Here is a 16468-nt window from a genome sequence, read left to right on the forward strand (position 1 = left end):
GTGACATGTCATGATGATTGCAATATGGTTAGTGGTCACATCTGCTCCAGGATAACTCTTACATATTTTCACGTGGTTGTGATATTTTTTTCGGATGGTTGCATAGTCTAATTGATATTATTCTGTGTTGCCTTGTTCAATCCACATGTATCTTCTTCTTTTTGACTGTTCAAATAGTGTATTTGGTTAGGTTGTGGCTTTTGTAGAATTCGATGAGGCTTTCTCTTATCATTCTGTATTTCAAATCTGAATTTACCAATAATCGTCTCCTTTTCTGCATCTCCAACAACTGCATTTGAATGTCCCTGATGGGAGTAAATATTCAAGTTTTCTTGATATTTACTCTCATCAGTACTTCTTCAGTCTTTTCATGTACGTCTTTGATTTCCACATCATAGTATCTTGTTGACATGTATATCTGTATAAGGGCTAGGTCTCTTGGTTCAGCTTTGAATCTTTTGTTTCAAATTTGGTGCTAGCCAACAAAATTATATTCTGTATTAGCCTCAACCACAACAAATATACTAGCCCAGCACAACCTTACCTTCAGCCAGCTTAAACAAGGATGATGATTTTGCAACAACTGGAAGAAAAATGACAAAGTGGCAATGAAATATGGAACACCAACTACAAATGACTAGTGCAGAAATAGGGTGCTACTGATAGCCATCTTGAAAACCAAAGTATTGCATATGGAATGTGTATGACCCACTCAGAAAACAAACCCCAGAGAGACTTCCAGATTCATTTTACAAATGTATGTTGTCTCACTTCCAACTTCAAGAGTCTCCACTTCCATCTCCAGTCTGCAAAACCCCACCTGCTTTTCTTAACAGAAACCCAAATTTCGATTTCTTCGAGTACTTTGACTCTTTTCAGCTCAAGGGTAGCATTTCTGCCTATGGTTACGATGTTCCTTATTTTCAAAGTTTACTTTTTTCTGTGAGATAGCCTCTCATTTTGATCTTTATAATAAATAAAAAATTCAATAAAAGTTTTAACAAATTTATTGAATGTTTAGGGGGTTGCAATAGTTTGCATATTGAAATAGCATAATAAATAAAAGTACAGCATGAATGTATGCAACCCAAACATGTTTTAATAAGTCTGCTCTTGAATTTTCAAGCTACTTTTCTCTACACATTTATGTAAATAATAGAGCAGTGTTAAAAAAGTTTCTGGTTATGTTATAAAAAATGGCAAGCACGTTGGCGAAACATCATTGCTACTTAGAAGTAGCAATTTCTTTTCATGGCTTATTGGACAGATGTCAGCCATGTTACTTCACTCCAAACTCCTTTCACAAAAAAAGTCATTTCATTGTTTTTTTCCATTATAAAAAAGGCAATTCAACAAAGAATGGGATGGGGGGGGGTAGCCCATTCTGCAGCCCAGGATGTTTTGGCAATCTGGGAAAAAGGCAAGGTTGCTTACAAAGTTGAAGACCATGTCGTGGATTAAGTTGAAGGCGTGTATTTAGAGAATGGGAAAATCTTAGAAAGAGCAAGAATGAGGTGAAGAATTCTGAGGCAAAGGGGAAGCAGGAATGATTTTTTTTTTTTTTTTTTTTTTTTTTTTTTAACATCTACTATTCACTGTTAAGCTCTGTTAAAGCCTGGTTCCAATCTCCTTCTGCTGTCTTGGTCCCTAGTAAATGAAGCAATTGCAAATGCTGCACTTTGAAAATTCCTAGGGCACCTCTGGTACCTTTCAGAGGAATTGATTGCATTTACTATTATTGATGACAGTTTCTGTAGAGGTGAAGCAAAAAATTATTAAAGACTTTGAAGAAGTCTGTGGAAGGCATTCAATGAAACTAACTATACTTGCTATGGTAAACTCAGCTGTAATCGTTTCTATGCAACTAGACTTTGTGAAAACAAACACTGTAGTTCTGTATCACTGGACTTCCCACTGATTTCTCAAACAAAGATGATACTGACTGGAATTAAGATGAGCTATTCTAGTCAGCAAAAAAAAACCTTTCAGTAAATATAACAGACTGTACACCATTGATGAAGACAAGAAACAGTTTCTTTTGTTGATCTTAAGTGGCTACAGAAAGAAACACCCCAACCACAAGAAAGCAATGCATGCTGCTAAAATATTAACAAAACCAGTAAATTTAAGAATTTGTATATTTTATGTATCTTTCAATAATAGTTTCATTTTGTCATTTCCTCTATAACTGAAGTTGATGTTTGTGTGAAAAGAAATGTTAAAAATTATGAATTAAATAAAAAAAAATTAATTCACTTTGGGCACTAAAGTTGATTTTTAAAATTAAAAAAGAAAGCATATCATGTAATTTTATCAAGGGTGTTATTAAACACTAATCGTTGCAACCAGGCACATGTATTCAGGGTATTCTAGATGTAGCAATATCACTGATATTATTCTTTTTGCATTTCTTCCTGTTAAAGACTTCCTTAATTGTTTCCTGGTTTCATGTGATTCCTAAAATTAAGTACAATATATTAATGCTTCATGAAGAGGACACTTTTTGATGCATAAACATTGCATCACATTCACGTTATTAGTCCAGTTGTATGATTACAAATACAGGCACCTTTGAGTCCTTTGAACAGTTGTAGAGATCGTGTAGTGGGTGAAATCCTTAGCATTCCAGTGCTTTTAAACCACCCAGAAAGCGAGGGAGGGTGTACACTGACACAATAGTACCCAGAAATCAGTGGCTATGATTGGTTATTGTGTCAGCCAATCCAATTGAACACTGTCATTTGTCATGAGTTGTTGTTTTTGTTTTCTGAGTTTTATGTTTAGCATGTGTGAAGAGGGAACTGATGTTTTTAGAACACCAATATAGACAAGTAATTTTCTATAAATAATTTATAATTTTTTTGCCCATATTTACAACGGGAAACAGTGTTGATGATCTACTGAATGTTCTGTTTTCTACCAGAGCTTTTGCAGATTGTATGATTGATTATAGTGAAAGGAGATTGGAACTTGTGTATAAATAAGTAAATAAAACGAGTTATTTTAGCCTTTCTTTGGTTCAATCTGGAAAAATAATAATTTTCCAAGTGAATACTTTTTCTGATTTCTGTGCATATTTTATGGCTGTATTTAAAAATTGTATCAAAATTCAAATTATTTGTCTCACTCTAGTATTTATCAATGGTAATCTAATCTCACCACAAAGTGTAAACCCTTTGTGCTTTTCACATAAATGGTGCACGTGAAACATAGCTGTTGTTCATTTGACCTTTATGCTCTCCATATTTAAAATTATATTAATTGAAGTATTAAGGTATTAAAAATTAAAGTATTCAAAGTTATCCTACATTTAATTCCACTGAACCAATTAAGATGAATGCTGATGTGTTATACACTCTTAAAAATTTCACACATCAATGAAAATGCAATCATAGGGTCAAATTAACACAAATTTTGTAGCGAGACATAACAGTGTAAATGGGCACACAACGCTACTAGTTGCAATCCCTAAATTGCTTCAAATATTCACAATTTTATTTATTTTTAATTGTGAAAACAATGAACCAGTTGCCTTATATGAATTTCAAAACATAAAATTTGCTATTTTTATGAAGCACCCTCCTGTGTATATTGCTCACCCAGTCACCAACAAATCTGAACTTTAACTTTCTTTCCTTGAAAGTCGATGTCCTTCAGTCTGGCTTTCTTAACAGTAAGGATTTTTCCCTTGATGATTTTAACGTTCACAATACTACTGACCTAACTTCTTCAACTACGCAGACCAAGCAGGTAGAGATGCCGAGATATTGACTATCGCAAATGACCTTACACGAATTTTTCATATGTTCTACAGAGTACCAGATAACTTCAAACACTCTGGACCTCTTCCTCACTAGCAATCCCTCCAAATATACTGGGAAGCTTGTATTTCCTTTAGGTAATTTAGACCACAACATTACTTATCTCTTAACCCACTGAGCAACATCCACATAGCCATTCGCGACCAGAAGTCATCTGGCATTATAAGAATGCCAGATGACTTCTGGTCGCGAATGGCTATGTGGATGTTGCTCATTTCCTTGGTTGGATTGTTGCCTTTGGCCTTTCAATACAAGCAAAAGCACTGAATGTATCACTGAAGAAATCTTCTCTGGTATGGAAGCATATATTCCTCATTCCATACCGAATTCTCATCCCCTAAGTAAACTTTCATTCTCCAAAACATGAACTAAGGTACAAATGAAGAATCATGCATACTGCAACTGGCTATCAAGAACTCCACCCTCCCTCACTGCTTACAACAAATTCCAAAACAGCTGCAAGGAAATCATCATTGCATAAAAAACTGATTTCCAGTGGGCCAAATGCAGAAAGCTTGCTCAAGCCCAAAATGGCAGTCACATCTTAACTCAGGCCAAAGCAGTTGGCCATAACTTTTGCCCAACACTGTTCCCATCGCTGCACCCAAATGGATCTATTGGCTTTTCACACACAGAAAATCCAATCTTCTGGCATCATACTTTTACTCAAATGCTTGCATAGATGATTTTGGTAAATGTCCCCCAACCATTCCAAACATCCAACTCAATGCCTCCTCTGTTTCTGATCACTACAAAGTTATCAGAAAAGTTGCATCCAAATTTGATACCAAAAAGTTCTTTGGCCTTATTCCTCAGTTATCCTGAGGATTTGTGCTCTGCAGTTGACTCCAGTTTTATGTTACATCTTTATGCTCTTACTCCACTGGCATACACTTTACACCCAGGAAATTAGACCATGGTCAACCTGTTTCCAAGACTGGTGATAAATTCTTGTTATCAATCTACCACCCAATCTCTCTCACCCAGTTCTTTCCAAAGTAATCCATCAACACCCAACTCCTATGCTAACTTGAAGGTACTTGACTAATAAATGGCCACCAGTAGGGAGTCTGCCAATGCCATTCAGCAGGGGGATCTACTCACCAATGTCATCCACCTCTGGATGAAGATCATGGAAAAATTTGAGTGGTCGTACTTGATATCTCCAAGGCTTTAGACAAGGTCTGGCACAAGGCCCTATTAAATAAGCTCCATCATTTGGTCTGTCCTGTGACTTCTGCAACTGGATTGCCAGTATTCTCACTGAATGCACATGTGATACTGGATCTCTTGATCTTCTAACTATGCAACTAATGCTGGAATCCTGGATGGTTCTGTCCTCATGCCCACTCTCTTTCTTTTTATATATCTGTGACAGTACACTACATTCCTCCTCCATCTCACTTAGCAAACCTTGCAAGGTTTGCTAACTCCGAACTCTGATCTTCAAATAATTCTTTGATGGGGCTTGGATAACTTTGTCAATTTCAATGCTGCAAAACACAGTTCTGCCTTTTTCTCTCCCCCCCCCCCCAAAGCACTACATATTCTCCTAGCTCAACTCTCTCTAGGCAAGACGATATTTCTCTCCCTGGGATTCCCTTGACATCAAGACTATCTTGGCATAAACACGTTACAACCATTGCTTCCTCAGCATTCAAAAAATTAGGATTTATTTTTTGCTTAAGGCATTACTCTACCTGTGAACAGCTATTAATCCTGTACAAATCATAAATCTGCTCACACATCTTGGGCAGTGCCCAAAGAGCTCCCTAAAAATACTCAGATCAGTACAAAAATACAGAGGAAAGCAATCAGACTGATCAATGAATCTCTTACCACTTCACTTCAACCACTCTTGCACAGGCATTTAGTATCTACTGCATGCATCTTCTATAAATATTTACATTGTAAATCTTCATCAAAATTAGCATCAATAATTCCTCCTTTACTAAATCCATTGAAAACTTCACAGTCCAATTCCACACACACAGAACAACTTCCTTTTTCTCCTTCATTCCTGTCACTGCTGCATTCTGAAACAGCCTGCTTGCCATTGTTTCTCAAGAAATGCAATTCACAGGCCTTCAAATCTGATATGAACAAGTTCCTCCTTTCCCAAATCTCTTCCTACATGTGGTACTAATGTACTTTAGGTTTTCTAGCCAACCTCTCAGGTATTGGTCCAACAACAAAAAAAAAAAAAAAATAAAATAATAATAATAATATATATATATATATATATATATATATATATATATGACAGAATGATCATTGACTCGGTTAACATACATAGTTATATGAAAAAAAAAAAAAAATTGAATGACTAGAACCGAGATTTGATTAAAAAGGTTTTAATATAAACACACTACTAGTTTCGGCCTGTAACAGCCTTCTTCAGGTGACATTATAAAAGAAAAAACACTAAACATTGAGGGTTAAAAGACTATGAACATCATAGACAGTCTTTATACATAATTAGCATTAAAACGTTGTAGTTGTATTTGAAGCTGTTCTTTCATTTGTTGCATTGTTGGGAGAGTGCGTGCTTGCTGCATCACGTGAACGCCAGTACATGATTACAGCTGAATGACTATCAGGGAGGTTGTAGCTCAAGTTGTTATTTAGATGAACAGGATTGAAGATGATTTCTCTCGATTCCACAATTTTTCTCTCTATTTCGTCACTGCAACGGAAGATGTTTGTAGATTTTTCCCAGCAGACTTTGTGACTTTGGTTATCATCATTAGGACCAGCCGAGAAGAGGATATGACTTGATAATGCACTTGCTCGCTGTCTCTTGTAAGTAATGTCTCTCATGTGTTCTTCCATACGCATTTCGACAGATTTGTCTGTCTGCCCGAAATAAGGAATATCGCAGTCACATAATATTTTATATACGCCAGGGTATTTGAGTTGATGATGACAAGGTTTTGGGTGGCTAATTAAGGAACGGATCTTTGGAAGTGGAGTGAACAAGGTTCTGATATTGTATTTTTTTAGAACTTTTGCTAATTTATGTGAAACAGTACTTATGTAAGGAATAGATATATTGCCTTTGAATCTATTTGTTTCTTCTGAGTGATGTCTGGGAGGATTAAGAAGGAATTTGTTAATGATTTTCTTGGAATATCCATTAACTTCGAAAGAAGTTTTCAGATGGTTTATTTCTGTAAGCAATTCATTTGGATCATCAAGAAGAGAACGGGCTCTATGTCCCAAGGTGGAAATTATTCCAAGCTTATGAGGAGGGAAATGATGGGATTGACTGTGCAGATATCTGTTGGTATGTGTGGGTTTTTTATATATCGATATTTTTAGTTTATCAGCAGAAGAGCGAGTCAGTTTGACATCAAGAAAAGGCAAGGAATTATCCGTTTCAAGCTCAGCAGTAAACTTAATACTTTGATGTCGGCTATTGAGATGTTCGAGGAAAACCATAAGGGATTCATGTCCATGGCTCCAAACAATGAAGACATCATCCACATAACGTTTCCAAACTTTAGGTGTTAAAATAAAGGAAGAGATAGCTTTGGTTTCAAAATCTTCTAAGTAAATATTTGCAAGAACAGGAGATAAAGGATTACCCATAGCCAGTCCATGATTTTGTTTGTAAATATTATCTTGAAATTTGAAGTAACCGGACCTGATGCAATGTGTAAGCAAAGCTAACATTTTTTTGGATAACTTGTCCTTGAGTAATGTTAGGACTTCATCTGTTGGGACATTAGTGAACAAAGAAGTTATGTCCAAGCTAGCCATGATGTCATTTTCATCAACTGTAATATCCTTGATGTATGTAACAAATTCTGTAGTGTTCTTGATAAAGGAAGGTGATTTCCCTGAAAAACTTTTGAGGTATTTGGCAAGGTATTTTGAAAGATTGTATGTAGGTGAATCGATACCTTCTACTATTGGGCGTAATGGGGTGTTCTCTTTATGGATTTTAGGAACACCATATATGCGAGGAATTAACGGATGGAGAGAGCGAAGAGATAAACGGACGTTTCGGGATAATTCAGTTGTTGTTTTTAATAAGTTGTTTGTACGATTTTGAAGTTCACGAGTTGGATCTCTCTCAAGTATTGAGTAGGTATCATTATGTAGTAAATCAATCATTTTATTCTTGTAATCTTCGGAGTTCATGATGACTGTTGCATTTCCTTTATCTGCAGGGAGGATGATTATATCTCTGTTGTTTTTTAAACTTTTAATAGCTTTGCGTTCAGTTGAAGTAATGTTGTCTGCAGGTGGTTTTGCGTTATTGATAATAAAGATTGATTCAATACGTAGAAGGTTTGCATCTTGTTGAGGGAGAAAAGAAGCAGCTCTTTCTATTTTTGTAAGTAGTGTTTCCTTTGGTATTAATTTTGGTGAAGGAATGAAGTTTAGACCTTTACTAAGGATGCTTTGTTCTACATCTGAAAGTATATAGGAGGATTTGTTGATAACGACTTTGTCAATATTGATGTGTGGTTTTGAGTTCCTGTTATTCTGTAATCTCTTTAACGTTTCAAATTTTCTTGTAAGATTTACTTTGTTATTATTTTTTCATATAACTATGTATGTTAACCGAGTCAATGATCATTCTGTCATCCATAACCTTCATGACGAGGCTTCTATTATCAAAAATAAAAGAAACTTCAACAAGACACTAAAGAGGATTGGACTAAACATTAACAGGTTGGTCTTCTTAAAACGTTGCAAATTCCATGCTATCTTTCCTAAATTTCTATGCTTTAAAGAAAACATAACAACTGAACGTGCGAAGAGAATCTATCATAAAGCTAAATTAGACCTACTGTCGGAAAGAATATCGGATACTAAATCTTACAAGAAAATTTGAAACGTTGAAGAGATTACAGAATAACAGGAACTCAAAACCACACATCAATATTGACAAAGTCGTTATCAACAAATCCTCCTATATACTTTCAGATGTAGAACAAAGCATCCTTAGTAAAGGTCTAAACTTCATTCCTTCACCAAAATTAATACCAAAGGAAACACTACTTACAAAAATAGAAAGAGCTGCTTCTTTTCTCCCTCAACAAGATGCAAACCTTCTACGTATTGAATCAATCTTTATTATCAATAACGCAAAACCACCTGCAGACAACATTACTTCAACTGAACGCAAAGCTATTAAAAGTTTAAAAAACAACAGAGATATAATCATCCTCCCTGCAGATAAAGGAAATGCAACAGTCATCATGAACTCCGAAGATTACAAGAATAAAATGATTGATTTACTACATAATGATACCTACTCAATACTTGAGAGAGATCCAACTCGTGAACTTCAAAATCGTACAAACAACTTATTAAAAACAACAACTGAATTATCCCGAAACGTCCGTTTATCTCTTCGCTCTCTCCATCCGTTAATTCCTCGCATATATGGTGTTCCTAAAATCCATAAAGAGAACACCCCATTACGCCCAATAGTAGAAGGTATCGATTCACCTACATACAATCTTTCAAAATACCTTGCCAAATACCTCAAAAGTTTTTCAGGGAAATCACCTTCCTTTATCAAGAACACTACAGAATTTGTTACATACATCAAGGATATTACAGTTGATGAAAATGACATCATGGCTAGCTTGGACATAACTTCTTTGTTCACTAATGTCCCAACAGATGAAGTCCTAACATTACTCAAGGACAAGTTATCCAAAAAAATGTTAGCTTTGCTTACACATTGCATCAGGTCCGGTTACTTCAAATTTCAAGATAATATTTACAAACAAAATCATGGACTGGCTATGGGTAATCCTTTATCTCCTGTTCTTGCAAATATTTACTTAGAAGATTTTGAAACCAAAGCTATCTCTTCCTTTATTTTAACACCTAAAGTTTGGAAACGTTATGTGGATGATGTCTTCATTGTTTGGAGCCATGGACATGAATCCCTTATGGTTTTCCTCGAACATCTCAATAGCCGACATCAAAGTATTAAGTTTACTGCTGAGCTTGAAACGGATAATTCCTTGCCTTTTCTTGATGTCAAACTGACTCGCTCTTCTGCTGATAAACTAAAAATATCGATATATAGAAAACCCACACATACCAACAGATATCTGCACAGTCAATCCCATCATTTCCCTCCTCATAAGCTTGGAATAATTTCCACCTTGGGACATAGAGCCCGTTCTCTTCTTGATGATCCAAATGAATTGCTTACAGAAATAAACCATCTGAAAACTTCTTTCGAAGTTAATGGATATTCCAAGAAAATCATTAACAAATTCCTTCTTAATCCTCCCAGACATCACTCAGAAGAAACAAATAGATTCAAAGGCAATATATCTATTCCTTACATAAGTATTGTTTCACATAAATTAGCAAAAGTTCTAAAAAAATACAATATCAGAACCTTGTTCACTCCACTTCCAAAGATCCGTTCCTTAATTAGCCACCCAAAACCTTGTCATCATCAACTCAAATACCCTGGCGTATATAAAATATTATGTGACTGCGATATTCCTTATTTCGGGCAGACAGACAAATCTGTCGAAATGCGTATGGAAGAACACATGAGAGACATTACTTACAAGAGACAGCGAGCAAGTGCATTATCAAGTCATATCCTCTTCTCGGCTGGTCCTAATGATGATAACCAAAGTCACAAAGTCTGCTGGGAAAAATCTACAAACATCTTCCGTTGCAGTGACGAAATAGAGAGAAAAATTGTGGAATCGAGAGAAATCATCTTCAATCCTGTTCATCTAAATAACAACTTGAGCTACAACCTCCCTGATAGTCATTCAGCTGTAATCATGTACTGGCGTTCACGTGATGCAGCAAGCACGCACTCTCCCAACAATGCAACAAATGAAAGAACAGCTTCAAATACAACTACAACGTTTTAATGCTAATTATGTATAAAGACTGTCTATGATGTTCATAGTCTTTTAACCCTCAATGTTTAGTGTTTTTTCTTTTATAATGTCACCTGAAGAAGGCTGTTACAGGCCGAAAGTAGTAGTGTGTTTATATTAAAACCTTTTTAATCAAATCTCGGTTCTAGTCATTCAATTTTTTTTCATATATATATATATATATATATAAAATTAACAGCCTATTTTTCTACCCATTGCAGGGTGAAGGCCTCTCCCACTTCAGGAAGTTTGGAGAGTTGTAGAGTAGGTGCCTTACCTCGATGACTCCTTGGAGATGTCACAAAATAATAATAATAATGCTGCATCTGGCATAATATTTTGACATTGTACCATCATATATATGGCCGGCCTGGTTGGCTAACTGGTCAGCGTATCCGCTCTCCAGCTGACAGGCTGCGGGTTCGAATCCTGCATAGGCATGGTGACCCAGTCTATATTGGGAGAAGACAATCAGAAACATCCATGGACGGGTTCTCTGATAATTAATGTTTCCCAAATTTTGGGAAGTTTTATGCAACCATATTTATTTAAATTTGGTTAATTTCTGATTGCTGCCACAAATTCTAAATTTTTTTTTTTTTTGAAATTCAAAATCTTTATTTTTTTGAATTTACTACGGTGGAGCATGGTGGTTTTTCTCCAGGAGATCCTGTGGGTTGTATCCAAAACATGATCTTCAAGACCAGATTGACCATAGTCATGATTGCAGATGCATGATGTGTGTTCTTCTAAAAAGATGTTTGCTGATCTGCATGTCTGTCCAAAGTAAGCTAGTTTGCAGGAACAGGGTACTCTATATACTCCAGGCATTGAGAGAGGAGAGCTGATCTTTGGTGGAGTGGATAATGTAGTAAGTTTACGGTGGGGCTTATGGGGCAGGAACTGATTTTTTTTTTTTTTTTTTTTTTTTTTTTTTTTTTTTTTTTTTTTAAATATTTTAATCACTAGCCATTGGAAAGGAAGGTGTGTGTATACACACTTCAGCAATTTAGGCACAATTTTTAGTGAAAATGACAAATTAAATTTGAAAACTGATAACAATATAAATAAAGGTTTTGTGGTGAGAAGCCAGTTGAACAAATTTTATGGAATAATAGAGAAACTAGCTAAAATACTAAACTAGCAGTATACAAGACTTTATTTAAACTGTTTTTAACATATGGATTTAGATAACAATTAAGACAGTTGTTCATATACTGGAGAAATTGACGTGATAGTTAAAAGAAAACTCATGGGTGTGAACTGATTGCACCAATGGCAGAATCATATCAAAAATTGAAGATAACAGAAAGATGAAATTGTTAGCATTCAGAGATATGTCAGCAGAGCTAATTTAAGGTGTGATGGTTATTATGCTAGAGGAAACCTAACATAATAACAACCTAGAGTTTCCTTTCTAGAGAAAACTCCAGCAAACCAAGTATTTGGTGTTGAGATGGCAGCAGGTGGGGTGGGGAAGGGCAAGAATGACCAAAAACTAGGTGGATTGATGCAGTTAAAAACACCTTAAAAGGGCAAATTGTTTGGTATGACCATGTTCGAGACCTGACAAACGACAGCTCAATTGGGGGGAAGGGATTGTTAATAGGAATAATTAACTAGTAACTTAAATTTGATCATTCATTACTGTCATAGTATCCTCTACCCTTGAAGATACATATCAGGAATTTGATGATTAAAACAAACAGAACGGAGAGACTGAAAATCTGACTTGCTTGTTTATCCAATTGTCATTATCAGATAATCGTCACATTTAGCAGTAATTATGTGATTTGCATCTAATTCCACCACTTTTTTGGTGATACTCTGTGCCTATAATAAGTAGTATCTTTGATGCCTAGAATGTTATAACTTTACCATCTTGGCAACCTGGAACTTGTCACAGGAGGACTTTCCATCCATTAAATGTGCTTTGTGTGTGTGTGTGTGTGTGTGTGTGTGTGTGTGTGTGTGTGTGTGTGTGTGTGTGTGTGTGTGTGTGTGTGTGTGTGTTAAATGCATGCATTCCCAAACTTGTTTGTCTTCTGTGGAAGAGGAAGGAAGTTTCTGGGAGGGGAAAGTCATGGTAAAATAAATATACATGTGAATCAGTATATCAGCATGTATGTGATTCATTGGTTGCTGCCTAAATGAATATTCCTTAGCATGCCTCATATACAGTGTCTTCTATAAGTCTAACAAAAGGGTTTCAAATGTAAATAACTCATAACTAATAATAATAAAAAAAAATTCTAGGTCCTTTATTTCATTATAACAAAAAGTATAAAAATAATTAATAAATAGATTAATTATTAATAGATTATAGATTATTTATTAATAAATTATTAAATGTTTATTCACAGGAAATAAAATGGTGTTGTCACTAAGATTAGTAGTAATTATTTTATGTTGAGGATTTGAAAGCTTTCTGCCAATCTGGAAGGCATCCTGTTAAGATTTATTATAATTGTACTCTAATAATTGGCCTGCTTGACTGGATGGATGCCATCTACACTCTATGAAGAGGCTATGGATTCAGGACCCACTGTTATAGCTATATCTATGAATGTTTTTTTTAGGGTAGTAAATGATTTTCATCATCTATTGTGACACCACTGTCCTGCTGATTGCAGATTTATAGTGGCTTTCTCGATTGCCTAACCCCTTAGCCCACCTGCAGCTAATATTTGATAGGTTTTACAATCATTTGTGGGTTGGGGAGATTATATAAAGAGAAAAATCGTGCTGTCTAGTGATTTCTTTCTTTCTTTCTTAATCCTCCTCTTTTACCTTTTACAGTGTTGAGCTATGGGTATGAAGTCTTTTAATCACTTTTCGATTCGAACTTGCAGGTGATTGGCCTACAGAGTTCTAGCATAGTAGAGGTATTCCTCTTTGCATTACCTGTGCTCGCTGTTTCAGTATTGTTGTCTGTAAATTGTGTGTGTTGTACTGGCTGGTTTGCTGTTATGAGGGACGAAAAACCCGAGTTTCCACAATAAAAATAAACACTCTACCTCTGTATGAGACTGCCCAACTCACTTTTAGTCTAAAGAGACCAGTTCCTCACTTCATGGATTGGAATCGAATCCAGGTCTTCCCAAACAAAGGGCTTTGTCTATACTTACTGAGCTACAGAGGCTCTGCTGACTAGTGATTAATAATCTATAATGATCCAATCAGTGTGTTTATATATATATATATATATATATATATATGCACACACATGTATACTCGTACACACTTTAGATTTTCTTTTATTTATAGACCCTAGGTATCATAATCCATATTTTGAGGCATAACAGAGCTATCAGGAATAAAATGTACACCATGTGTTCATTTCTGTTTTATCCTAAGGGCAGTGATAATATGGTATCAGCAGTTCAGCTGATCATTGAGGTAAGATTACTTTTCTGTATTGTATATAGAACTTTGTGAAAATTTGAGCATTTTCCATATCGTTGTTGTTATTATTACACGTCAACTCCATCGAATCCATACTCATCAGTGGAGGTCCTTAACATTATACTACTACTATGTTCACTGGACATCTACAGATGCCATATGGTCACTCTGATCATCGGTGATGTGCCACACCAAGCCTTGCTATGTAGTCTTGTTGTTTGCTCTTCTGGCAGTCTCAACTCTCTGACGATCAGTCACTCCACACACACCATCCATCCATCTCATTGATGATCTACCCCTTCCTCTTTTTCCAGGAACTTTACCTTCTATTACTGTTCTGAGAAGTCCCCCTTCCATCCTTTCTATGTGTCCAAAATATTTTAACTTCTGTCAATATCCTTAAGGAGCCTTAAAGTTCTATTGATCTTTTCTAACACTCATTCATTTGTATGCCTTTCAGTATATGATATCCTCAACAGCCTTCTGTAACACATCTCAAAAGCAGATATCCGTTTCTTATCTGACTTCTTTAGGTTCCAAGTCTCACATCTATAAGTTGCTGTTGGAAAAACAACTGCATCCAAAATCCTCAACTTTTTCCCATGGAGATAGATCCATCCTTCCAGATTTTAGACAGGTCTCTGACTGTTTTTAGCCATTCCTAACCTTTTTCTGATGCCTTCTGAACAGCAATTCTTCACATTAATAATGGATCCCAGGTACTCAAACTTGCTGACTTCCTCAATTCTTTCTCCATTAAGGTACACTTGTTTCTCAAGAGCTTCTCTGTTTGTATTTCCTTTGAGAACCATAATCTTTGTCTTGCTAGGATTGAGTTGAAGTCCTCTGTTATTACTGATCTTGTTAACTTTGTCAAGAATTAGTCATTATGCCAATCCAAAATTCATGCAACATCTATCATACTTTGCTTTTGACTCATTCACAGTCATGGTTCCCGCAACTGACTCTGCAGCCACTCATTCACTACTCTCTATGCAAAAAAATCTTGTTCTCTTATCCTTGCTAACCATACTTTTGCTTAATTTCAAAGGATGGTCCTTAGTTCTCCCACCATCAGACCTGTTCTGAAAAATTTCCTCTGTATTAATCCTGTAAAAACCTTTCAGTAATTTGTGTGTCTCAATCACATTTGTTATATTACTAAATCACTTAAGGAATTGACAACATAAGATATGAATATAAATTAAATTACACTGTAATAAATATTTCTGATATTTCGGCAACCTTTTGAAGATGGCAACATGACGTTGCCGAAATATCGGAAATATTTATTACAGTGTAATTTAATTTATATTCATATCTTATGTTGTCAATTCCTTAAGTGATTTAGTAATGCATAACCATCATATAAGCCTGTCTACAACAATCACATTTGTGTGGCTCCTCTTCCAGCTATCAGCCAATTTCTGTAACCGACAAACCTTCAAACTATCCTCATAAGGTGCATCCATAACTCTATATAATTATTATTATTATTATGGGCTAATAATAATAATAAGCCAAAGAGTACTTAGACTCACTGAAGGCGGCCCTAAACATCATCAAGAACTATCCAACATTTTTACAGTATCTATTATACTTTGCTTTGAACTTATTCATAGTCATGGCATTCACAACAGACTCTGGCAACCCATTTCACTCGTTCACCACTCTCCAAAAAACCTGGTTCTAACACCCTTGTTTCTTTTAGGGTTACACGGTGATCAGCACTCATATTTGTAGATTTAGGGACTCAAAAACACACGTGTTGAACAGATTCTGTTCAACACGTGTGTTTTTGAGTCCCTAAATCTACAAATATGACTAACACACTTGTGTTAGAACCATGGATGGCCCCTAGTTCTCCCACTGCCAGACCTGTTCTGAAAAATTTTCTCTGAATTCATCTTGTAAAACTCTTCAGTAATTTGTATGTCTCAACCAACCATATCAACCCTTTTCCACCTTTCAACTAGTTTCTGTAACCCACAAATCTTCAACAGGTTCATGCTCGCCTCTGGATCCTCTCTACATTCTCTTAATCTCCAAGAAACTGAGGTAACTATCATGTTAGCACAGTTTCTATGGACGTCTTATCAAAGCCCTATAAAGAGGTATAATAACATATCTCTGCTTTTCAGAGTGTTCTTCAATAACTTCAATCCAATGAACTATTTTAGTCACTTTTTTTTTTTCATTATGTCTAAACTTCAACTCCCCTATTCACTAAAACCCTCAAATCCCTGGCATCATCAATTTCTTTGTTCATAGTGAAGAATTTATGGAGACACAACACACGTTAGAATAATTACTTTACTTAACATTAAGGAAGTATCATTCGACGTTTTGACCTCTGTA

General features: G+C 35.6%; 1 protein-coding gene across 4 annotated transcripts in view; it reads left to right on the forward strand.

Moving 5' to 3' along the window:
* The window catches only part of LOC150104286 (wings apart-like protein homolog), a 401535-nt gene that overhangs the window by 332632 nt on the left and 52435 nt on the right, over positions 1–16468 (forward strand). For 3 of the 4 annotated variants that reach the window (XM_090396897.1, XM_090396894.1, XM_090396896.1), the window contains one exon: positions 13973–14104. The exons of the other annotated variant lie outside the window; for it this stretch is intronic. In XM_090396897.1, the coding sequence (XP_090253023.1) occupies positions 13973–14104 (132 nt within the window). The remainder of the gene's footprint in view (positions 1–13972; positions 14105–16468) is intronic. 4 annotated transcript variants of the gene reach the window in all.

The sequence above is a fragment of the Typopeltis vanoorti genome, chromosome 8, assembly GCF_054136105.1.
Source record: "Typopeltis vanoorti isolate ZY-2024b chromosome 8, IOZ_Tvanoo_1.0, whole genome shotgun sequence".
NCBI lineage: Eukaryota > Metazoa > Arthropoda > Arachnida > Uropygi > Thelyphonidae > Typopeltis > Typopeltis vanoorti.